General features: G+C 55.4%; 8 protein-coding genes across 8 annotated transcripts; 3 read left to right on the top strand and 5 right to left on the bottom strand.

The window, feature by feature from the left end:
• Window positions 1–100: 100 nt before the first annotated feature.
• On the bottom strand, window positions 101–1,728 carry ASPACDRAFT_48570 (Zn(II)2Cys6 transcription factor domain-containing protein; the record flags this gene model as incomplete). Its single annotated transcript, XM_020202161.1, has 2 exons — window positions 101–1,600; window positions 1,672–1,728. The coding sequence occupies 2 exons, from the start codon at window positions 1,726–1,728 to the stop codon at window positions 101–103; spliced, it is 1,557 nt and encodes a 518-aa protein (XP_020051082.1).
• Window positions 1,729–2,592: 864 nt separating this feature from the next.
• Window positions 2,593–3,871, top strand: ASPACDRAFT_48569 (OSTA/TMEM184 family protein; the record flags this gene model as incomplete). Its single annotated transcript, XM_020202160.1, has 5 exons — window positions 2,593–2,714; window positions 2,767–3,016; window positions 3,068–3,193; window positions 3,265–3,414; window positions 3,494–3,871. 5 exons carry the CDS (start codon window positions 2,593–2,595, stop codon window positions 3,869–3,871), a joined length of 1,026 nt encoding a protein of 341 aa, XP_020051081.1.
• Window positions 3,872–5,043: 1,172 nt separating this feature from the next.
• Window positions 5,044–5,796, top strand: ASPACDRAFT_37357 (alpha/beta hydrolase; the record flags this gene model as incomplete). Its single annotated transcript, XM_020200291.1, has 1 exon — window positions 5,044–5,796. The coding sequence occupies one exon, from the start codon at window positions 5,044–5,046 to the stop codon at window positions 5,794–5,796; it is 753 nt and encodes a 250-aa protein (XP_020051080.1).
• A 1,217-nt stretch (window positions 5,797–7,013) lies between these two features.
• Window positions 7,014–9,014, top strand: ASPACDRAFT_37433 (MFS transporter; the record flags this gene model as incomplete). The annotated part of the gene is made up of 9 exons (XM_020200298.1): window positions 7,014–7,549; window positions 7,647–7,703; window positions 7,765–7,945; window positions 8,012–8,235; window positions 8,289–8,420; window positions 8,496–8,552; window positions 8,634–8,767; window positions 8,825–8,897; window positions 8,951–9,014. The coding sequence occupies 9 exons, from the start codon at window positions 7,014–7,016 to the stop codon at window positions 9,012–9,014; spliced, it is 1,458 nt and encodes a 485-aa protein (XP_020051079.1).
• A 168-nt stretch (window positions 9,015–9,182) lies between these two features.
• On the bottom strand, window positions 9,183–11,721 carry ASPACDRAFT_48567 (beta-glucosidase; the record flags this gene model as incomplete). The annotated part of the gene is made up of 2 exons (XM_020202159.1): window positions 9,183–11,461; window positions 11,544–11,721. 2 exons carry the CDS (start codon window positions 11,719–11,721, stop codon window positions 9,183–9,185), a joined length of 2,457 nt encoding a protein of 818 aa, XP_020051078.1.
• A 5,169-nt stretch (window positions 11,722–16,890) lies between these two features.
• Window positions 16,891–17,766, bottom strand: ASPACDRAFT_65009 (uncharacterized protein; the record flags this gene model as incomplete). The annotated part of the gene is made up of 1 exon (XM_020204064.1): window positions 16,891–17,766. The coding sequence occupies one exon, from the start codon at window positions 17,764–17,766 to the stop codon at window positions 16,891–16,893; it is 876 nt and encodes a 291-aa protein (XP_020051077.1).
• Window positions 17,767–19,226: 1,460 nt separating this feature from the next.
• ASPACDRAFT_37417 (uncharacterized protein) lies at window positions 19,227–20,848 on the bottom strand (the record flags this gene model as incomplete). Its single annotated transcript, XM_020200295.1, has 6 exons — window positions 19,227–19,391; window positions 19,479–19,775; window positions 19,852–20,093; window positions 20,181–20,226; window positions 20,277–20,544; window positions 20,613–20,848. 6 exons carry the CDS (start codon window positions 20,846–20,848, stop codon window positions 19,227–19,229), a joined length of 1,254 nt encoding a protein of 417 aa, XP_020051076.1.
• Window positions 20,849–21,178: 330 nt separating this feature from the next.
• ASPACDRAFT_1908850 (Zn(II)2Cys6 transcription factor) lies at window positions 21,179–23,131 on the bottom strand. Its single transcript, XM_020198871.1, has one exon. The coding sequence runs from the start codon at window positions 22,988–22,990 to the stop codon at window positions 21,338–21,340; it is 1,653 nt and encodes a 550-aa protein (XP_020051075.1). The 5' UTR covers window positions 22,991–23,131; the 3' UTR covers window positions 21,179–21,337.
• Between the last annotated feature and the right edge of the window lie 1,315 nt (window positions 23,132–24,446).

Raw genomic sequence — 24,446 nt, 5'->3', positions numbered from 1 at the left:
TGTTGGATTATGGCAGGAATATTATAACAAGGCAAGAAGATTGCTCATCTGTGCCCCTCCAGCGAGACCCGTGTCCAGCACAACCCCCTCTACCCCAGCGTCATCCGTCATTCTCGCGACTCCCTACCAGCCGCCGCACATACAACAGAGCATCTCCAACCCACCGCGCTCGCTCCTCGCCAACCCGATCCCTCACGCCCGGGTTCTGCTGCAACGCACCGACCACCACGCTGAGAGGCCACACAATCGCCAGCCCCCGCATCGCTTCCCCCTCCCCAGCTTCGCGACCAGCACCGACGCCACCCACCCCCACAGTCTTTGGCCCCACGATCGCATTCGTACTGCGGGATATATGGCCCACCATCTCCTCGAGCAGTCCCAGAGCAGCCCCCTGGTGGTCGCGCAGCCATACCCCAGACTGGTCGGGATCTCGCTCCGCGATCCACCGTCGACATCGGAGCAGATTCTGGGCTAGCAGGATCCGCACCGCAAACCCGAAGGTCCGGGGAATCGCCCGCCAGCTGGACTCGTAGACGTAGACGCGCCCTGGAGCGCCGGGCCACTGGAGTAGAGGGTGGTCTTCGGGGGTGGCGGGGCGGTCGTAGAAGTGGAAAGCGGGCGGGAGATGGGATTCCCACTCTTGGAGGTCGCGGTCGGCTTGCATGAGTGTGGGGATCATCTCCTCGATGGGGAGGATGGCGGGATTGGAGATGGTGCGTGGCTTCTCGTGGGCTTGCATCCAGCTGTCCAGATCGGCCTGCCACTGCGCGAGATGATACATCATCCGGAACAGTCGCGCGGCGGGGAGGCGGGGATCGAGGACCCCCGTCCACAGGTGCAAGGGGAGCTGGGGTCGGGAGCGCGCGTTCAGGCAGTTCACTATCATCAGCAAGTACATGAACTTGAGCAGTCGGGGATCAATGCTTTCCTCTTCTGTTGTACGGGATCTTTGAGGTTTTTGTTGTTGCTGCTGCTGCTGCTGAATGAGCGAGATGGCACCGTGTTGATGTGCCTGCCAGGATCGATGCTGCTGCTCTTCGCCTCCACTGCCTGCCCCACTTGCGCTGCTGGGCAGGATGGTCTCGAAGAGCCCCATCAGCGAGACGGAGACGATGACATCCGTGCCGGGGACGCCGTTTCGGGTCTGCAGCTGCGACCGGATGAGGCTGATGGCCTTGGAGTACTCGGTGCGGGCGAGGATCTCTAGCTGCGGGATCTGCCGCTGCCGTTGTTGCTGTTGGCGCGCGTGGTGGGCCAGGGCCAGGGCTCGAATGGCCTGCGCCGAGGCTGGGTTTCCGGCTGGGTGTCGGTGGAGCATGGGCAGCATCTGGAAGAATTCCAGCCAGGGATTGGCAACGGCGACCGTGCATCCGAAGTCGCGGTAGAAGGTGGCTAATGCGTGGTGCTGGAGATCGTCGTCGCCTCGGGGTGGACTAGGGCTTGGACTCGGCACTGCAGTAGCCCTCTGGCGCCACAACGACACGGCGCGCACTGCCGCCTTGGTGTTCTCATTGCGGAAATCGATCTCCAGTGGGTCGGGGTAGTGACAGCTGATGTTTTGGCGAGTACATCGGGCGCATCGCGGTTGATCTTCGCTGCACTGCGGTTCATTGCTTGTTAGGCCATTGGATATCAGGTCGAGGGGGGTCGTTGCTGCGTTTAGGTAGTTACCTTAACCTTGGATTTACGGCATGCAAGACAGCCTTTACTTCTACGGCTGCGACTCATGGTGTCTTGGTTGCTCTGCATGAAGGTGAACTGAGGGTGGTGAGGGCTCAGTCGGTCAATGGTGGTAGAGTCTACAGAATGTGGAAAAAGTCCCGAGACGTGGGCATGAAACACTGCCACGTGGGAAGGATGCGTCTTAGGGTTCTGGTCTGCAGTCGAAATCTGCAGGGAGCCCCTGTTTATGAGTTTCTGAAGAAGGGTGTCGGCGATTTTGATGCTGCGTCTTGCGGCTGACAGCCTCGTGGAGTGTGCAAGGCTGTGGAGGTGGGCCCGGAGGTGGGCCCCAGTTGTCTTCCTGCTGAAGCTTAGATGATCATTTCCAGGGAGCTCTCGCGCCTCCTGCCGCAAACTGCCTAGTGTCAGTGGAGACAGGTGTTTGCGGCTGTGCTGGGGACCAATGATGAAGATGAAGGAATCTATACTTGCTCCTCTTATAAATTCCCGTCTCGCCTCGCTTGCCGCATATGGACTAGCGGTACAACAGGCTATGCAAGATGCTATGGAGTAGGATGCTAGTATGCTGGAGGATTGCACTCCTTCACGGCCACACCGACGTTTGTTGTGTCAAAATGCTTGGACGATCAGCTTCTTTGAGGAATATAAAGGCTTGCTGCACATGGGTAGAAAGACATTACTCCTGACAATTGTGTCATATCAAACCCAGCATCGGAGATTCCGTCGTCCAGCCGTGCTCTATCAATTCAATATTTCTTGAGAAATGGGTATCTTTCACCACGACAGCAGCAGCCATGCAAATCACACATGTCCCACAGAGTCGCTCTCAGAAGGCAGGTCACCCCATTTGATGCCAAAAGACGGGACTAACTGTGGACAATAGTGGCCTCCCAGCCATTCCTACATAACATGTCGTTCCATACCTTCAATATGATCCTGTCCGGGGCTTGCACGGCATTCACTTGTGTGACGATTCTCACATTGATGTTCCTGCATGCAACACATCTGAGCAAACCCAAGGAGCAGCTCAAGTATGTTGTCCTCCGCCTTCACCTTGACAATCCGTGCACTAACAGACCACAGGATCATGCGGATCTCCACTCTGCTCCCCTTGTACTCCATCTTCTCTCTGCTCGGAATCTGCTTCCCCGAGGTTTATGTGTATCTGGAGCCCTGGCTCGACGTGTTCCAGTCCGTCGCGCTGGGCATTTTCTACCTGCTGATGCTGGAGTTTCTGGCGCCGTCCATCTCCCGCGAGAACATGTTCTTCGCCCCGTTGGCCATTCCACCCAGTGGAAGTGAGTCTCCCACCGAGAGTCTGAGCTGGTATCGAGTAAGTCCTATTCTCCATCATCCGGAACGTGACGGTGCTAACACACTGCAGAAAACATGGATTGCCATCTTCCAGTACCCGGCCGTCGCGCTGTTAGCATCCCTCGTAACCGACATCACCCAAGCCGCCGGGGTCTACTGCATGGAAAGCAGCAAGCCCTACTTTGCGCATCTATGGGTAAGTCAAACCCCTCCACCCTTTTGCTTCTCTTCTATGTTTCCGGTGATCGCCAGTCTAATTTAAGCAAGATCACAATCTTCCTCAACCTATCCCTCGTATCGGCCGTGTTTTCGGTGCTCAAATTCTACAAGAGCTTCAAGGTCCAGCTAAAGAATCATCAGCCTCTCGCCAAGTTGCTAGCCTTCAAGCTGATTGTCGGCTTGTCTTTCCTCGAACGGGTACGCTCGTCCGGCTCTTTCACCCATGCACTTCGTTGTAGATGTGGGAGTCAAGTGAGACTAACAAAAACTGCCATAGATAATCTTCTTCGCGCTGGGAGCGACAGACGTCCTTAAGCCCAATGCGCAACTCACCTACGCGGACGTGAACATCGGTATCCCCACGATGGTGATCTGCATTCAGATGGTGCCTTTCGCCCTGTTCTTCCACTACGCGTACTCCGTCCGGCCGTATGTCATCCGCAGGACGTTGCCGACAATCGAGGCGAGTTCGAACCCCGCCTATGAGGCGGTGACGGAGTTGCGGTATCGCGGGGGACCGCTGGGGGTCCGGGCCTGGGTGGCGATGCTAGATGTAAGGGAGATTGCGGGTGCGATTCGGTTCGCGTTGACGATGCTTCTGGGGGGTAAGGGAGTGGGGAGAGGGGAGGAACTGGATAAGCTTGGGGACCGGTGATTTTCTGATTGTGCTTGGCTGTGATGCTTTTCTTTCCTTGGGTGCGGGCTGGTTATATGCCTAGATGAACTGCTTCTAGATGCGGGATCTGGGATCCGATATTCTTGTTGATTTGCTATATCATTGGTTGTTAAGACGTCGATAAACGTTGGAGTAAGATTTCTGCTCCTTTCGAGAGATTCATACGGAATTACACCCTGAGGTCTGGACCATTTCTACAGTATACTGTACTTGCATGATAACTCGCTCATGGCACCAAAGAGAGCCCACAACAAAGCTTTGGATCAATCCATTAGCTGCACTAGAAGTGTGAATGTGAAGCCCCAATCACCTAGCAGTAGTAAAGAGCTCTTGCTGAATGAAGAGGCTTGAGGGCAAACTTCTCAAAGTAGCATCGCCGTAAGCTAACATACAGTTCGCAAGCGATGGGAACCACGGCTGGATTTACTCATCCCAGCATTTGTAGTGGTTCGGAGTCTGTCCCATCCTGTGAGCCTATTTACGGCCGATGTGATCACTCTGACGGAGATCCTAGAGATGCTAGTGATACAATACCGATACATTACGTGGACTCGATCTGAGCTTCGTTGATCTCGAGACGGGGCTATGTGGGCTTTGCTTTCATGCTAGATGGAGATAAGCTGTGTCACAGTCTACGTTTAGTTCGGATAAGAAGCTTGTGAATATGTTAGGTAGTATTGCCCATCTCACAGGCGTCACTACAATAGCGACTGCATGAAGGATTCTTCTTTTACCTAACACTTCATTCTAAGCTCATCGTCCTCTCTGAGACACCTCGGCTCGAATTTCAAGATTTTGAGATTAGGCCCTCTAGCAATCTTCTCAGGTCATACAAGTTCATTCCCTTATTCTCCTGAGCATAGTCATTTCGAGCTCCTATTGAGCCTTAAAGTGAGCACAAACTCCGGGTTCGAGCACGACCTATATCTCTCAAGCACTACCTTATTCTTGCCAGTGCGGTCTGCAGCCGTACTGCAATAACCTCACCCACCCGGAGTAGAATCCCAACCACCACGTCCTAGAATATACCTTCAAAGAACCCAGACTTACTCAGACGGTCAGAAAGCCTCAGCTACCGGTCACTCTGACCTGACTATTCTCCATCATACACTATTCTCCACGTCTTTTACCAATCGGTAGCCACCTCAACCATGCCCTCAACCGCCATCCTCTTCGTCCCAGGCGCCTGGCACAACCCCAGCTGCTTCAGCCAGGTCATCGACCTCCTGCAGTCCACGACAACCTACACCACCGACGCCGTCCGCCTCCCCTCCGTCGGTCCCGAAAACCACCACTACCTCCGCGACTTCACCGAGGACGTCCAGCAGATCCGCACCCAGATCCTCCGCCTCGCGGCCGCCGGCCACCGCATCCTCGTGTTCGCGCACTCCTACGGCGGCGTCGTCGCCAGCGAGGCCATCCAGCACCTGGACTGGGAGACCCGCCGGAAAGCGAACCTTTCCGGCGGCGTCTCGCATCTCTTCCTGTGCTGCTCCTTCCTCGTTCCCGAGGGCCGCTCGCTCCGCGACGCACTCGGCGGCCACGATGCCCCCTGGGTGGAGGTCTCGGCGGATCAGACGGCGGCGATGCCTCGCAATCCGATCGAGGTGTTTTACCACGATGTGCCGGAGGCGGTGGCGCGTGCGGCTGTGGCGGAGTTGAAATTGCATAGCTATCGTACGTTCTCCAGCGTTTGTCGCTTTGCGGCCTGGAAGGTCGTGCCCACCACGTACCTTTATTGTGAAAGGGATCGGGCGATTCCGGCGGAGGTGCAGAGAAAAATGGTGGAGGGGGTCGGGCAGGGGTGCGATATTCGGACGGAGACGCTGGATGCTGGGCATAGTCCGTTTCTGTCGAGAGCGGGGGAATTGGTGGCTGCTGTCTGCAGGGCTGCTGAGCTGTAGGGTTGAAAGGGCTGAAAAGGGGCAAAGGGATTGCATTGGGGATGTGATCCATGGCCAGGTCGCTGAGGAAGGAATTTGTATATTGGGGATAAGGTAAACTGTGGCACTTGCGGATGGACTGGGGATTAATAGCTTATCATGACCATGGCGAGGCTGATAGTCAAGGGTCATACTGTGGATATCATAAGGGAATGGAATTTGATTGCATCACAAAGAAGGCACACCGCACTCGTGGCGATCCTCATCCACTGACCCTTACATGTCTATTCTGGTCTTTTGTGTTTTGTTTGGTGGATGAAGGGTGGAATGGATCGATGCAGCCAGCGTGTATGTTAGACAGCACCGTCCAGATTCCTAAGCCAGTGGAGTATCTGACAAGAAGGCAATGGAAAACATACTTCTGGGACAGTAACTCCGGCCCATCGGGTCGGACAGACCTTGGAGGCTGTGCGACAGCCCCGGCAATGCAGCTGCAGTGAGACCAATTGGAAAATAAGGTACTCGAACAGACAGCCGGAGGACGGTGTAACTCCGAGGTGGACGTTGTCTCGACATCATCAACATCATCATACGGTCTGACCTTATCTGCCGGAAGGAAGCGCAGGGTATTGAGTGAATGAGGTAGTAGTGTACATACACATCTCCGAGAGGACTTAAAAGATTTGATGTACAGTAGGCGGACTTCACCAGCCAAGGTCAGGTCATGGACTTCTTCTAGCCCTACTTCCAACGAGAATGGAGTCGGCCAACCCCATCGTCTGAAGGGACGATAAGCAACCTATTCCACCCTGGTATCAGGTTAACGGTCACTGGAGAATCCGGAGAAAGATCCAAGCATAGCAGACATGCAATGCACAGCGACAATGGAAGATGGTGAGAAAGCTGAACTATAGGTTATAACCAACCACCGCCCACCCCAAGCTCGTATAGCAGGAGAGATGGCGGTCTCACGATAGAACCACAAATCGCCGATCATGACACCATGTCGGAACAATCAGAAGAGAGACTCTGTTTCTCCGAGGGTACTGGACTCTGGGGGGCGATCGAACATCCGTCCAACCATCAGTGGCGTTCAGCCAACCCTTTCTCTCTCCTAAGGAATCGCTTCTTCCCCGCAGCATGAAATTCAACCGCTTCAATGCAGCATTTCCCCTTCTACTCGCCAGAATCTACCAGCCTACGCGTTCCTAGTTCGAGGCCAAACAAGCGAGAAAGGCATGGAAGCGTCCTCCCACACGACGGAAATCGACCTCGACCTCGAGGCGCCTACCAGCGACGCCTTCGGAGTCCGCTGGGCCCCCGAGGACGCCCCCGCCAACCCACATTGCCTTGCACCGCGGCGCAAATGGGCGATCGAGCTGCTCATCTGCTCTACCACCCTCTGCATTACCGTCACCAGCTCCTTGTACGTCAGCACCTATCACCAGATCATCGAGGAGTTGCGCTGCTCCCGCATCGTCGCCACCCTGGGGCTGAGCCTGTTCATCGGCGGGCTCGGCTGGGGGCCTCTGGTGCTCTCGCCGCTGTCGGAGTTCTACGGAAGACGCCCAATCTTCCGCATCTCGCTGCCGCTGTTTGTCCTCTTCTTGATCCCCTGCGCGGTCGCCCGCAATATCGAGACGATGCTGGTGGCGCGGCTGTTGACCGGGTTAGCCGGAGCGGCTTTTACTAGTGTGGCGGGCGCGACGGTGGGGGATCTGTATACCAAGGAAAATTTGCATTTTCCGATGCTGGTGTATACCGCGTCGCCGTTGTGGGTTTTCCATTCTGATCAATTGGGGGGGGGGGCGATTTTGTGGTTGAGGAAGGAAAGAGGAAAGGTGACTGATAGCTGATGGCGATAATGGCAGCACCGGATCGAGTTTCGGGCCTATGCTGGGGGGCTTGATTAATTCATTCGCGTCATGGTGAGTAGGTCAGCCGCCTTGTGGACCAGGAATCTAAACAAGGATCTGTTTCTGAGTAAAGGCGCTGGTCGTTCTACACTCTCCTCATCTGGTCCTCCATCCAATGCCTCCTGGTCCTCTGCTTCGTGCCGGAGACCTACCACCCCGTCCTTCTCCGGAGCAAAGCTCGCCGTCTTCGCAGAGAAACTGGAGAGGAGCGATGGAAGGCACCGATCGAGCGGTTGGACCGGTCGATCTCGATGGTGCGTGTTCCCCCGGTTTCTTCTTAAGTATAGGGCTTATTATATCCAACTCGGCTAATCTTCCAGACCATCCTCCGCTCGCTCTACCGCCCCTTTATGCTCCTCTTCCTTGAGCCCATGTGCCTGAATCTCTGTCTTCTCTCCGCCATTGCCTTGGGAATCCAATACCTGTTCTTCGGCTCGTTCAAGATTATCTTCGGCACGGTCTACAACTGGGGGCTGTGGCAGTCCGGCCTGGCATTTGCGGGCATCACGGCGGGGATGGTTGCTGCGCTGGTTGCTGATCCTTGGTATGATTCCTTGTCCCATTCCCAAGTGAGTGGTCTGATACCTTTGGTGATAGGTGTCGCAGGTTGTATCTTCGGATGAACATCCTGCAGCAGATTGACGAGATGGACCCCGAGCGGCGCCTGCCACCGGCGGTGATTGGGGCGCCGCTGCTGACGGTGGGGTTGTTCTGGTTTGCCTGGACGGCGTGAGTTTCCGCCTCCTGGCTTTCTTGCCTCCTGTGCAAAGAGGTATGCCCGAGCCCATGTTGACCGTGTAGCAGACTACCTTCGGTGCATTGGGCGGTGCCTATCATTGGGAGTTCGTTGTTTGGAGCAGGGTAAAGTATCCCTTGAGCCTTATCCAAGGTTTCCCTTGTGGTGTAACATCAGGGCTCCGCTGACAAGCTTCCTGCATACAGGATGATCCTGGTCTACGCGGGCGTCTTTACCTTCCTGGTGGATGCGTATCCCCTGTATGCTGCCAGCGCCCTGGGGGCCAACAGCTTCACGCGTAGCACCTTTGCGGCTGCATTTCCTCTGTTCGGGTATCCGAGTACGCTTGCCGATGATACACAACGCTGGGCTGTCTGACAAGCTAACAGGCGACCAGTGTACCACACGCTGGGCAACCAGTGGGCGACCTCCTTGCTGGCGTTTCTGAGTCTGGTGATGGCTCCGTTTCCGTGAGTGGTGTGCTCTGCAGCTGGTGTTTCGGGGCTGACTTTGGTGATGGTAGGTATATCTTCTTCCGGTATGGGAAGAGAATCCGACGGAAGAGCCGGTTTGCCACGCGGAAGTAAGGGCTACAGCGCTAGGAGTTAAGCTACTAGTATGGACCACGCCCAGTGAGGGGTTCAGATAACCAATATAGAAGACATAGACATCTCTCAATTCATGACTCAGCATTATTTTGCGTGTTGGACATTACATACATCCCCTCGAGAACTTCAATATAAACTCTTCCGTGATCAATTGATCAGTGTAGCCGTTACGTTGGCGTGGAAATCCCGACTACTGAATCCCGCGTGGAAGGTAAACCGTCCCGAGGGAATGCGCCAGTCTTGCGCCACCACGTCCCAGTAGCTGACATCACGCCGCGCGAGATCGAACGTGACCGTCTTGGTCTGTCCCGCGGGCACCCAGATCTTGTCGAATCCACGCAGCTGGCTCGGGGGAGTCCCCGCGGGCGCTGAGTCGGGGAACCCCACGTACAGCTGCGGGATGGCATAGCCATCCACGCCGCCGGTGTTGCTCACTTGGGCGCTCAGGGTGTACACCGTCTCCCAAAGGGCGGGGTTTCCACCCGGCTGAACGGGTAGGGCTGCGGGCAGGGCTGTGAGGTTGGTTCTGGGCGTCGTGGTGTGCAACGCGCTCAGGGTGAAGGTGGTGTAGCTGAGACCAAAGCCGAACTCGTAGCGCACGGGGAGGCCGTGGGCGTCGAAGTAGCGGTATCCGACCTCCAGCCCTTCATCGAACCAGCTCTGCCAGTCATAGGTTCCGTTGGTCTGCACCGCGGTGGTGACGGGGGCGTTGTAGTCCGAGGCGTTGTAGGCGATCACGTAGGGCAACTTGGCCGAAGGGTTCACCTCGCCGTACAGGAGGTCGACGAGGGAATTGCCTGACTCTTCGCCGGGATAGTGCGCCGCCAGGATGGCCGTCACGTTGGGGTGATCGGCAAAGGGCAGCAGGTTGATGCCCGCCGAGTGGGTGACCACCACCGTGTTGTTGCAGTCGCGCGCCACGGCCTCCACCACCGCGGGCCCATCCCAGTCCAGCTCCAGCGAGCTCCGGTCCTCGTTCTCCTCCGACCAGCTCTTCAGGAACACCAGACACACGTCCGGCTGCTGCGGGTTCCACAGCGAGGCTAGCCCCGAGGTGGTGATCAGGGTGTTGTTCAGCCACGACTGCACCAGCGCCCCGTCCTGCCGAGCCCGCGCCGTGATCGCCTCCAGCGGCGTCGACAGGAAGCTAAACCGACAGGTGCCCGACCCGCCGGCGTTGGCCAGCGTTCCGTACTCAAAGTCGTTCTGGTTCGAGGCTCCCTGCGTCATGGGCCCGGCGTCGTTGCCGACAATCACGATGTTCCGCGGCTTGCGCAGCGGCAGGGCGTTACGCTCGTTCTTCAACAGCACGGTCGAGGCCGCGCCATGTGCACGGATGAGTTGGCTGTGGTTGCCGCGCACGTCGCGGTTCTGCTCGCCTGTGAACTGCCAGTCGTACAACCAGGTGTCCGGGGGCGAGTCGATGTTCAGCGGGCCGACGGAGGCATCGACGCTGGGGTAGGCGGGATCGTCCTGGCCCAGCCAGAAGTACGGAGTCATGATGCGCACGATCATGTCGTCCAGGCGAGTGGTGGCGACGGAGCCATTGCGTACCGCCGCGGTCAGGTTCTGGCCGAAGTAGGAGCCCTCAGTCCACAGCTCGCCGTAGACGGTGAACCCGCCGGGCATGGTCATGTCCATGCCGCTCTCGATGGAGGCGACACCACTGTGGGTGGCGCCCCAGTCGGACATGACGTAGCCCTGGAAGCCCAGCTCGGTCTTGAGCAGGTGGTTCAGGGCGTATGAGTTCTGGCAGGCGTGCGACCCATTGATGCGGTTGTAGGAGCACATGACGCTGGCGACGCGGGCGCGCAGGGCGTTGGCGAACGGCCACAAGTAGATCTCGTGCATCGTGCGGTCATCCAGGTTGGAGGAGACCGAGTCCTGGATGTAGGTCGTCGCGTTGGCGTCGGGGGCGTAGGTCGGGTTGCGCTGGGTCTCCTGCTCGTAGGCGACCCAGTGCTTGGCATTGGCCTGCACGCCTTCGTTCTGAATGCCCCGGATCGTCTCCTCCATGCACACCCCGGTCAGGTACGGGTCGGCAGCGAACCCTTCCCAGGTGCGTCCGTTGTACGCACTGCGCCCCAAGGGGCCGCCGATGGGGCCCAGTACCACGTGTGTCCCCTTGGCTTTGTGCTCCTGGGCGATTGCCTGTCCGCGCGTGTACAGCAGGTCGCGGTCCCAGCTGGCGGCCGCGGAGACCCCACTGACAAAGACGCTCGAGTAATCGCCCTGCTGCAGGCACTGTGGTCCGTTCTGCAGACAGAGTCCCGTGAAGTTGAGGCGTGGGATGGGCAGCACGTTGCCGACGCAAGGGCCCGGTTGGCCGGTGGCCATCCAGGTCTTCTCCTCCAGAGTAAGGTGGGAGACCCAGTGTTTGGCCTTGGCTAGCGCCTGATCCCAGCCGCCAACGCCGGTGATGTTGGCTGAGCGTGGGGAGAGTCAGTTAGCGGGGAAAGAGCTGTAGAAGTAGAGGGATTACTGGGCTCAAGGCCAGAGAAGACCTACGGGAAGGATAGACGGCCGGGGAAGAGCCGTAGGGTGTCAGAATGGTGGTGTTGAGCGGCTGCACATGACTGAAGGGCTTGCCAGGATGGTTGATTGGGGCCTGGCAAGTGCTTGCATGGACTGAGGGAGCCAACAGCGCCCCTGAGAGGAGAAAGGCGTAGTCGGTTGAGACCTTCATCGCATTCAGATGGGCCTTGACTGGAGGAACTGAGGTCGCTGTTGAGGAATGGATTCAAATGCAATGAGACCTCCACGGGACCCTCTATTTATTAGCCCTGAAGTAGGCTGTGACACCAAACGGGAAACACGGCATAGCGGTGCTGCATTGTTAGATCGCATTATCATCATCATCATCACCATCTCCATTAGGGCTCGGGATGAAGTCCAAAGCCGGGGATCGGCCTCGTGCCGAGTCCTCGACCCCAACCAACCCCAACGCTCCACAAATCCCACCCGTGGGGGTTTTGCGTGCGGTTGCGGGGACTGTCAATGACTCAGTGGCCTCATATCTTGTCTCCACTTTCCATGTACTCAGTATAATTGATCATTTGCCGAAGTTTTGCCGAGAGAAACTTCCCTGGCGCGGTCGATGACGTAGACGGGTTAATTGTTCAGTGGGTTACCAGTACGGAATATTGCTAGCGGAACTGAATCTGGAGCCCGTTCAAGTGAGTGTTCAATACCCCGAACACGGTAAATTCTGTGAATCCTGCGAATACTGTACATGCATTCTTAAGGAGTTACATAGTAAGTGGGATTGTGGCGGCTACGGGCTCGGTCCGATAACCGGAGGTTGTATGCGGCAATCCCCGCTTTCTTCCCCTCGTGTGAATTGCCGTTTTCATGTAGACAGAAGCCTTGATTTCCAAATGCTTTGGTGGTGCTCGGTAGGTGTAAACCAGACAGTGGGTAGCAATACCATGCATGCGCTTTACATACCTCTATAAGAATATGAACTGCAGCATTTACTTGACCTAATCAGGTTTTGTTTACTTTTGGGTCACGGCGAGCACCGGCTCCACTATCTCCGTGCCATAGGGCTACTTTATGTCTTCCTTGACTGGCCCATTATCAATTCAACAGAATTAATTGAATGGCACTTTTCCTTGATGACAGAACCTATTGAGGAGGCCCAGGCAGTTTTTTGTCCCCTTTCCAAGCACCGATGGCACAATGAAAGATGGATTGTCTCACGGAAGAGCGAGGTGCTTCATCGCCAAGGTGGGCTGAGATAGGGTCATAATAAGCTTAGTGTCATGTGACGGGTCATCAAGTGAAATTCCCGGTTTTCCGGGGACTTGTACGAGTAGGTGGGATGATGGTAGGATCCCAGGATTCAGTCAGTCTATAACCGGAGCGTTGCTGATCAATTGCTTTGCGAATTGCCGCTTTTGATGTCTTGTTAAATGCCTGGATTGGAGCCGCAGAGGCATCAAGGCACCGTCCTCCCTAGCAAGGTGAGAGAGATTTGGGATACCAGGTAGTTTGTATAAGGATGCCAGATGTCTTGGATGTAGAATTCATGATGGGTTCATTTTTTAAGGTTATTTTATCTGTTTTGCTGGGTCATTTCAAAATGCATATCAAATGCATATCAAATGCATACCGACTGCATACCAAATTTGTCCCTCAGGAGGGCGAAATGCGCCCGACTGTAATTTCACCTTCCTGCTCTCTTGTATACTCGGCCGCGATTTCCTGATGGAGTAGTCGGTGGGCGACATCGCTCCAAGAATCCGGAAAGAAATGTGGATCTTCTCTAGCAGGGCAGTAATCGTTGAGCGTAACCCTTCCTGCAGGGGCTATCACAAGCTCAAGCATTCTGTAGGCGAGAATTTTCGGGCCTTGGTCCTTAATAATGACGTTGACACCACCCTCTGGACGCCCCTCCGGAAGGTGATATCGTTTCCCTTCGACAGAGATATTTTCAGCGATCATAATACAGTTCACTAGATACAGCTTACAGTCGCCACCGCTACGTTGCTCCAACAGTGCTTGAATAGTGGGGTCCCTCATCAGGCTGGCCTGAACTATCTCCTCCCTAGGTTCTCTAGAGTAGAAGAGATGGTAATGGTGATCCCCAATGAACAGCCCCGTGCCATAGAGCAATAATCCATCATGGGGAGGAGCCTCCAGGGGATCTCCACTCCGGGCTCGGAATTAAACTCCCATACAGAATGGGCAGTGTACCGCCCCACCGATTCCTCCGTGATAATCGGTGGAAAGCCCTCCTGCCCCTCGGATGCCGGGACCCTGGTCAGCGGCCGATGAGGCTCGCTAGGATTCACCAAGATAATGCCCACCCGAATCAGGCCTTCGGGAGCGTGATCAAGGCGTGAGACCAGCGCCCACCTGGGGGACATGTCGCGAGCATTTCTTCGAGGCATAATGAGGGATCAGAGTTGCGGTTGTGGTGAGGTTGGTGAGTGGATGGGTTGAAACATTGTAGTATCTGGGGGTGATCTCGGGCAGCTTAAATACCATCCAGCGATGCAAACTGCAGCATCTCCTCCAATTTGCCCAGGCTTTGTTGGGCTGTAGGGTCACGACGAGCACCGGTTCCGCCAATTCCGCGTCACATTGCTGCTTGATGTCTTCAAGCTTGGCCAGGGGAATTTTGCTCAGTGTCTTTCACTGACCCAGTTTCATCCTAGATAGAAGGGAAGGGTCCTTTTCAATCCTGACATAATTTCCAATGAACGATAGGTTGCCTCACCTCACAGAGGAGCGAGGTGAAGTAGAAATGGCTGTCTCCGGTGGATCAAGAGTGAAGTGTGTATTGTTTGCGATTTCCCGGTCTTTGTGGCGATACCTGGGATGCTGTGAACGAAACAAACCCTAATGATCTGAACAATGATACTCGTGGTCAATATAGTGATGAAATCCTTGTGGTGAATGATTTGCACTTTGCGCTTGCTCGTTCATTGTTTTGGTCTATTGATGTAGTTCTTTATGGAATCCTTGTCTAGTTTTTAGTGCAGTCTCTGGCAGCCAGTCGTGGTGCTGACTATGCGTGGCCCTTGGGGGTCAAATCTTAGCGATCACCCTAACCGAACTCTCGGGCCCTGGCGGAAGATAGCTCCTCCTCATTTACTGTGATCTTTGTCAGTTGTTGTAGCACCGCGGTGAGCAATCAGCCCCAAAGGGATCATTCGGGAAACCAAACGCACAAGGGGAGTGTAGTGCTCCCTAGCTTTGATCTTCCCTGTGCCGCCCATCACAATCTCGAGCAGCTCTCAGCCGAGGACAACCGGGTGGCTCGAAGCTGGCTTCAAGCTAGGGCTAGTTATCCTAAGAACATGGGTATGTGACAGGCAGGTTCCTGTCAACTTGGAGCCCAGTCACTATGTATAACTTGCTGCCGCCGGCAGTCCAGGACTCTTGTCCCAGAATATGAGCCCATTGTGAATTAAACAAGAGATGTACGGACCAGAACCAATATCAAGGAAATGCAAAGGCATTCAGAACAGAAGATTGAGCAACTATGCCGGGCTAACAATGTCCTCCCATCTACCATCTACACAAATACTGACGAGCAGAAAGGCTCGTGGACATCTTTCATGAAGTCGTGCAGCTTCCTGCGGTAGCAATATGTATGGCGAAGGAGGAAGGGCTGGAGTGCGATGCACTCAGACTCTTCATCTACAATGAACGCACCGGACCCTTTTATCTTCTATGTTCTAATACCAGCCTCATTAACACTTTCTACATGGGGTCAACCATTTCCAAAATCTCTTCCATGTGGCCACAAGCCAAAACCACATACTGCACACATATCACACCTCCTCTGTTTCTGCCCCACGAACAAGATTCTCCACCTCCTGTCCCTCTTCGCAACAGACGAGAACATACCGAAACGATCAACTGAGACGGCAAGCATCGGCTGCCGAAACGGAGTGAAGACCGACACGGCAGAACCAGCCAGGTAGGCGGCCGGGGAGATGGCTTAGACTCTCCCAGTCATTCGGGGACTGGGATCAGTCTGGACTCCGCAACCTTCAAGCCAAGAGGGCGATAGACATTCCGCTGACATGAACGTTTCGTGGCAGGGATATCTTGCTGCGTCCGGCACCTGAGGCTTGCGATATGCCTGCAACCCCTCCTCCTCCTTGTCATGAGAGCCGTTCGAGTGGACTGAACACTGGGCATACGAAAATAGACCTCAACTCTCATGTGGAGCCTATCCACATTCCCATCTCCAGGGAAGCTCTTGACACAGCAAAGAAAAGCAGGACTCGAGAATGGCTCTCGTGTCTGTCCAGTCGGCTCCGAAAACTGTCTGCAAAGTTTATGCGCAGAGAAACCCAAGCCGTTGTGATTGACTCAGGCTGCATGAAACCCCCAGGAGAATTGTCGCAGCTTGCCGGGTATGAAGACCTGGTCAGGGGCGGGACAGTGTGCTATGATGAGAACGGTCACGGGACTGAGATCGTCAGCCTCATAACGAGCCTTTCTCCTACCATCAAAGTGCAAGTAAAATGTATAGCAGATCGAGACACTGACCTTGAAGTGGGAGGTCAGTTGATAGCTGATGTATGGCGCCTTGACCCCCTCTCCTTTGGGCCTTCATGCAACATCGCCATACTGAATCAACGTTAGGCAATCCGACAGGCCGCTGAGGACCCTAAGAACGACATCATTCGCATGGCGTTTTGCGTCCCAGAAGATGATCGAATCAGTCGGGCTATAGACGAGGCCGTCAGACGCCGGAACGGACACATTTTGTTTATTGCAGCGGCAACCGCGGCGAGGTGCTCGGAGGTCAGGTTTCCTGCCAGTCATCGATACGTGATAGCCGCCCGTCCGTTGGATCTAAGAGGATCGCTTTGGTCAGATCGGCCGCTGGTCCGCAAGTCGCCAAGCGAGGTAGTGATCGCGACACTAGGCGAGTGCGTGCCAGTCGCATCGCTTGGACATCCCGACCAGATCAGGGGTTATAGGTCCGGCTCATCAATAGCAGCTGCCATCCTCGTCGTCATTGCGGCCACTTCATTGGAGTGTGTCGATTCGGGTAGCGATCTGGAAAGAAAGGAGGGGATGGAAGCTGCACTGAAAGGTCTAGCTGAAGCATGGAGGGAGAAGGCTGGGACTGAGGGACCACCGACTAGCTTCTTGATGGTGTGGAATACAGCTGAGTGAGCTATATCAAGTCTAACGGTCTCGGGCAAGGGGCACAGCGCGATAGTCCACCTCTACAAGGCCGTCAGCGTCAGTCTCGGCCAGGATGCCATGAGCCATAGGGAGGCAAAAGTTACGCAGAGTAGGAATCGACAAATGTGACCATACATAGATAGGTGTCATAACCTCACTTACGTCCCCACTAATTCACCGAATGAAAAGCAAAAGGCTAGTCGCCAGTCTCGATCTGGGTCTCGGTCTCCTCCCGCACAGATGGCAAGATCTGGAAATGATGGCCGCGCCAGTCTTCGCAGGTCATCTCGACAAAACAAATGGCATCTCCTCCACCACCGCCACCACTTCCAGTCTCTCCCTCCTCTTCCTGCCCCCCCTCACGATTGTTGGACCTGTCGTGATGGATAGACGCAAAAGCTGCCAGCGAACGGCTCACTTGCGCTTGGATCTGCGGTTCCTGGGGCCCGGGCCCCAGAGTAACCTTGTGCAGTCGATACGCAAAGAGAATATTGCTGAGGTCGGCGTTGACGCTCTTGATCTTGGGGCTAGAGGTTCCCATACTGCCCGTGAGATGCATGGAGGAGGAAGGGTCGCCAAATCCGAACTCAAGATCCGTCCGGCGGTGCGGATCCCTAACGGTGTGCCGACGGAATTTCGTCGCGATCATGATACCGGAGACAACGTAAAGCGGCCTGCCAGAGATTAGGTACGCAAGGCTTGACTCTCGTTCGAGAAACGGGCGAAGTTCACGCCAGGGAAGATTGGGAGCGAGTTTCCGCGTCCGGACGCCCACCGCGCTATGGTTCGCGAAGTCGCTGGCAGGTCTTTGGTGCCACACTGCGAACGTCAGGGAATGGAAAATTCTCGCTCCTAAACCCAAGGCCAGCGGCGACCCGTCAGCAGACTCGATTCGATAGGAGCCTTCATCTACGTCCTCGACGGTTGGAAAGTCGGTCAGGTCTTCGGGCTTGACCCGCTGAAGGGGACTGTCAGGTGCGTGAGGATCCGCGATGACATTGCCGAGGGCAATGTCGCTCGTTATTTCGCATGCGAATGCTGGGGCAAGTGCCCAGGTACCTGTAAGAGACATGTTTTTGAGTATTGAAGAAACCGAAGGAGGGAGAAATGCTTGATGGATGGTGCGGATGGCAAGGGAGGAAGTGGAGGTCAACCCACAAATACTCATGCTCTCTTTTCACTTTCGACACAATCATATTGAATTAACCTCCGAGCCCTTGACCGGTGTGAGGGTCGATAGGCATGGCCCCTCCATACTATTTGCTATCCGCGCGTAGACTCACAACGAAAACAAGCTCATCGGGCATCTCAAGAGGCAGATAGGGTCGCATTCGTGGATGTCTGCAGGAGGCATCTCGCCCTGGATGTGTGCAATCTGGCTTCTACTTTCTCTTCCAACCTAAGCACAAAGACGGGGACCTACTAGGCAGCAGTCAGATCCCGCTCAGACGGCTGCACATACCATCAGCATAACGGACTCCTACAGAATGTCACCGTCGTGGTGGGGGAATAAGGAGACTCACCGCGCGCACTCTAAGGGTTGGGGTAGCACAGAGCACACGGACGGGAGTTTGCGCTCCCCCTCTTGAAATCTTCTCAGAGGCAAACGAAATCCTGTTTGCCTTGCAGGCAATGCCCTACTAACTGAGAGAATGGTGTCGGTCAGTGAGCAGAGCTGAGGAAAGAGGAATGGCAAGTTGCAGCTGTCTATACCCTTCATCACCGTTGCTGGATGGCACTGCCTAGCCTTTCCAACTAAAGTGGGCTGCTTCACCGACGCAGAGATGGTATGATAAGCCCCCAACGGCAGCTTACAGGCACCCCGCATGTCGACGTGTCTTGAGTATGTTCCCCTCTCGACAAACAATCTGCTTTCCATTCTTCCATTCCAAAGCAGTGCCACCGCTGTCACCTCGTCATTGCCTTCGCTTGCGATGAGAGTCTCCAAAGGGGGGGGGGCTGTGACCGCGATGGTCGCTTTAACCCTCCATGAATGACATTCTGAGGCTAATGATATCGTGCTGTGGCATAGGTCTTTCAACGCCTCTCTCCCTCACTCTCTGTCAAGATGTTCTGCGATCAACCTTCCGTGCATTGCTACAACTACGGTCGCAATCTTCTCGGAACACGATCTTATGTTTCGTGGCGGACAAGACAACAATCCCCGTGCCCTTGAGAGGGATGCCTTCCTACCGGCACCAACTTCGCCATCTCCGAGGAGATTGATTACGTTCGGGCTGTGGATCACGGCAAAGCCTTTATCGAGCTGCGTGCATCAGCTGGAGGCGGTCCCTTCATATCAGAGCGACAATTCACCGCGTTCATTCTTGACGGTCCTGTGAAAGTACCAGACCTACTACGTCACTTGGCAGAGCATGCTTCGATGGACAAGGATGAGATTATTTTCACCAATGCGAACTTCCCCGGTCGGACTATTTTCGTAGAAGGGGACAAGGACACGGCCATTCACGACTGAAAGATAATGGCCATTCTGTCTCGTCTGCTGCGCCTGTAATCGTTTGGGGATGACTTCTATCTGGCCTCACTCGCCACATACTCCGCCCAGACCTGTTTGATGTCATTCTGGTAAATCCAGTCTAACGAATCCGCCCCGGCACCTCCGAACGATGCGACGCGGGCCTTGATGACGGTGTCGAAGTCCCCGCTCAGCGCTCGAGCCTTCTTCGCATCGCTCGCCTTCCGATCGAGATAGTCATACCTGCGAAGAACATCGTGTTAGCCACATTATCCTCTTCGAGGCCAGGCAGAGGGTGAAGAAGGCACGTGCATCCGTTCATAGTACGGCGCCCGGATCCGTTGGAAGATCTCGAGTGCATCCTTGATCGTTGTGTTCGAGGTGATGGTATGCTCGATTGCCCGGGCCAGAATCCATCCATCCTCCATCGCAAACGCGGCCCCCGACCCAAAGGCACCGGACAGCGGATGGCTGGCATCCCCGATCAAAGCCACTTTATCCCAGCCTTGGATCTCCGGAAGACACGGGCCAGCGGCCATCGCGAATTCTCGCCAGTCCCCTTCCGGGACCACATCCAAGACGGCCTGGATCCGAGGATCGTACTCCTGTGTTTCAGCCTTTGGTGAGTTCACACACCGCTGGAGCGAGGGGGCGAGAGGGTCTGGGGATATCTGTACGCACCCCACACCGCGCGCGGACGCGTTCGTTGGTCGATGGAATGGCCCAGGTTGCGGTTCGGCCGGGCACCTCCGGCTCGTGGAAGGACCGGACGGTGATCTCGCACAGCTCACGGTCGGGCTCATCGTCCACATGCGAGAAGTAGAAGTAGCCGTTGAGGCCATGCCACCAGCCGGTGGAGGTGGGAAACTCGGCGACATGGCGGATGGAGGCGACTGGCACCAGCACACGCCACGCGGTGACTCCTGGGAGGTTGACTTCTGTTTAGCCAGGGCCCACGGCGTCGTTGCAAGTACTGACTGTACTGCGCCCACTCCAGGCCAGTCACTCACCGGTGAAATGCAAATGGTGGTCGGGAAACAATGTCTGTCGTACGACCTATAGGGCAATGTCAGTAGGAAACATTCCCTTGGACTGGTCAGTCTCACCGAACGAATCCCATCAGCCCCGACTACTAAATCCGCGGTCGCTACGGTCGCATCTTGGAACTGCAAACGAACCCCGTCCTCCCCGCCAAGATCCGTCAGAGAAACCAGCTTCTTGTTGAAACGGATGGTGTTGGGGGGCACCCTGGCGAGCAAGGCGGCTTGCAGGCGGGTTCTCCGAGCCCTAATGGATTCATACTTGACCTCCTCGGGACTGAGGGGTGGAGGCGTCGCTGCGCGTGGGACGATCGATTCTCCCGTGCGACCATTACTGCGAACTCGGGTTTCAGCCATCGCGTAGGAAGGGGTTAGGGCCAGGAGCAAAGGAGGCGCACCCACCGTTGGAAGGGGGTTTGTTTCCTTGCCCCCTTGACCCCGTCGGCCGCGCCCAGCAACTCCAGCACATTCCAGCCATTGCGGCCGATACTGATGCCAGCTCCGACCTCCCGAGGCTCGGGGGCTCGTTCGTAGACGGTCACTGAGACGTAGGGGAGCTCCGACAGGGCAATGGCGGTCGCCAATCCCCCTGGCCCGGCCCCGACGATGGCCACGTTGAGGTGTTTCCGGGCTACCATGTTGAGTTGGGTGTTCTCGAGCTGGGCAGGCGTTGGTGTAGTATCGTTAGTGGCGTCCTGGAACATACTGATGGCCCTGATGGGGTATTTAGTCGCCGTTTAATGAATGGGGCTTATCACCGAAGCCCCGCTTGCAGGCAAAGATTCGCCATCGCTCGGTCGTATGAGGAATGTCTTATCAATCATCAATCACGCATGCACCACTGCGGACGCTCATGACGCCATTCGTAGTCGGATGAGTGCTGTAATTGGATGCAAAGCCATTTTCGCAGCCCTGAGGCGAGTCCTAGACTTAGGCATCGCGGTTTTAAGATTAATCTTGCATCGCATGTGTTCAGCGGTGTCTGCATAGTCTACGTAACAATGTCGGCTACCCAGACCGATCGCCTCGACAGGTAGCCTGGTTAATTATTAACATGGCAAATGTCTATAAGTACCGTACATGCGGATCTTGTGCATCGCCACAAGCAATGGTTTTGTTTGTGCGTCTCACACCAGGCTCAACGCGTCACTCCCCGGCACAACAAACACCTCCCAATCATTCAAGTCGGAGAACCGACCCAGCTTCCTATCCTCCACAGCGTGCAGGTGAAAGTCCCGCCGTTGCCAGACGCCCTCAATGACCGCGCGCATTCGCGCAACGCTCGACACACTCCTCTTGGCCATCTCCATCAGCAACCGCAGGACCAGCCGTCGACGGCCACCGTTCTCGGCCTCCAGGCTGCGACTCGGGTTCTCGACCACCACGTCATCAAGAGGATCCAGCTCGACGGCCGCCACGAAGAGCGGCCACATCATCGCCTGGCTGGCGGAGCCCTGCGCGACCAGCGCCCTCAGCCCCGCGAGGATTTTCTGGACAGTGGGTTTGACAGCGGGATCGCAGGGCCGGGCCCCGTGTAATGCACATTGGATATAGACCGAGCAGGTCAATCTCTTGAGCTCAGCCACGCGGCGGAGGGTCTCATCTTCGCCCCCGACGGCGGGTTTCTGGACGAGATCGTTGAGTCGACGTTGGAGGTTCGAGGCGCGCGCGCGAAAGGTCAGCTCCTCCGACGCGGAGGACACCATGTGGCGGCGGTAGCGGCTGAGGTCCATGATCGCGAACAGGATCGACACCAGCGCGGGACTACAGCCCATCCAGTCGTTGATGGTCACATCTCCCTCGGTCCAGTAGCTGGGTCCGAACAAATCCGCCTTTGCGCAGGCGGTGCGGCCCATCACGTCCTGGAAGGCGAAGAATAGCTCGACGAATTTCGAGACGGGGTCGCTTGGAACTGTTGGCAGGGCGAGAAGTGCGTCGGCCTGTAACTGTTGCTGCTGGCGTCGGAGACGGATGATGTCCTTCGCGCCTTGCAGGTGGACAATCCAGCGTCGGTCGCAGTGATCGACGGTCTCGTAGAGGCAGAGCAGCATGATGAGGACCAGGACTTCGGGGTCTGGGGAAAGAAGGAAGGATCCTCGATCATCGCTCGTAATCCGGCGGCGAAAGTCACCGACGACCTGTGATTTGAGCTTCAGGGCGTGCAGACCGTAGCGTGGGTCCTGTTGGCTCCAGTGACATGCTGCTAGGGCCATCAGGGCCTTGATCACCACTGGGGAGGCGATCTGACAGTAGGGCAGGATGACAGCTGCGAAAGGTGAAGTGGCGCTCGGGCTGGGGGTCGTCCGGGGGCAGATCTGGTTAATGTAGTAGTCCAACAGGAAGCTTTGGTCAAGGTTATTCCAAAGAGGTGGGATGGATAGGGCTGGGTGGATACTGAACTCATGCACGTTCCTGGCCGGCAGGAGCACAAGATCCTGGTGATCGAGCAATTGCTGCAAGCTGTGACTATCCGCATGGATAAAGCTCCAGTGATGAATGACAGGGGTTGCAAGGATGGTCTGATCCGCCGTGGATGGTATAGATGGTATATTCTCTGGGCTCGGCTTTTTCGAGGCATCTTTGCGCCAGACTCCCGTACGGCCGAAGGTGACCCCCCGAGCACGATAATCCGACTCCCACTTCAGAGTTACAGTGCCTCGGGTGCAGGAAAGGCCTTTCTGAAAGCACCGAGTACAGACCGGCTGTTTCTCATCGCATTTCACTTTGCTGCGCCGGCAGTTGGAGCATCCACGGTGGGAGCGGGTGCGCGGTCCACTCATTGTTTGGTGGTCCTCGTGTCCTCGCAGAAGTGGCTGGCAGGCATTATAATTTGCTTCTTTTCCCTGCACTCAAATATTATGCTCAGTTCTTGCTAAAATTCTTCAACGCATGACCGGGGGTGATTGAAAAGCAGCAATTTTCATCTGTGAAGTTATAGCTTTGATAGAGGGAAGCTCCAAGCGATGGCAAGGTTTGGGGTGGATAAGAGAAAGTTGGGACTGCTGCATCAGCCATGCATAGGTTATGTATAAGCAGTGCATACGCAGTGCATAAGCATTGTACAAGCCATGCACAAGCCGTGCATAAGCCATACACAGGCGGTATATAAGCTGTGCATACGCTGTGCATAAGCTGTGCATAAACTGTGCATTGACTATGCATCGACTATGCATCAAGATCGCCCAAAGTGGACTAGTCGAGGAGCCAGGCAGAATTAAGAGGCAGAGTTATTTCTCCGGGGCTTTATCCCAACACAACAACAACAACAATTTTTATCAATAATCAGTATGAATGGTTGGCCAGCCCCTTGGTTTGAGGACGCGTTCTTCACGGATACACTGGCCAAATGTGTGTTGCCCTGTCAAGATATTGGCGCCTATGCGATGGCGCACCCTGAGGAGAAGGAGGCGAGCTAGAGAAGCTGCTCGGAAACATGGTGGTCTCGTTGAGCCGACCACTAGATCATCTAGATCTGCGTCGGGATGGTATCACCCCTACAGATGATAACATTGCCGGTTACAACTTGCGAGTACGGTGTGTGTGTGTGCGTGTGTGTGCGTGCGTGTAGATGTGCGTATGTTCAGTTGTTAGGCAGTTCACGGACTCTGAAAATCTAGTCCGATTTTCCTGTTTACCCAGCTTTTCGAAGCTTCGCAGGTCGGCGCTAGTGCCCATGTCTGTCAATGCGGTGATGCACGCGTTGGCACCGCGAGCTCATCATAGCAAGAGCGTGCGAGTGCAAGCAGAAGGAAAGACCCTCTCCAAACAATATCTGAAACGGATCCAAGGGGCAAAATCAAGATCGACCCATACTCGACGGAAGCAAAATCCCATCAGTCTACGCATTCTTGTATCGACTTAAGCAATTGTGACGAAGCAAAACTGGCTTGTTGCCAGATGGTCTAAAACGCTCGAGCTCGGCTCATCACACACACCCATCACAAACCCAATGAAGTGCCTCCTCACTACTCCAAAGAGCGCAATCAAACTTGCTTTGCATGAACGCGAATCCTGACCAATTGCAGCCCCAACTTAACAGATACCATCATTCAGGCATTTGCAAGTGAGACTGTGGCAACCGTTCCTGACAGAAGGACAGTTTACTAGCCGTCCATAATTCTTCCGACTGTATTCATACGAAGCCAGTCAGTCTTCGACCAGTGGGTGATGGGAAAAGAAGAAGAAGAAGAAGAAGAAGAAGAAGAAGAAGAAGAAGAAGAAGAAGAAGAAGAAGAA

The sequence above is a fragment of the Aspergillus aculeatus genome (assembly GCF_001890905.1).
Source record: "Aspergillus aculeatus ATCC 16872 unplaced genomic scaffold ASPACscaffold_25, whole genome shotgun sequence".
In the NCBI taxonomy this organism is placed as follows: Eukaryota; Fungi; Ascomycota; class Eurotiomycetes; order Eurotiales; family Aspergillaceae; genus Aspergillus; species Aspergillus aculeatus.
Note: the sequence above shows the minus strand (reverse complement) of the source record. Positions and strands in the feature narration are given on the sequence as shown.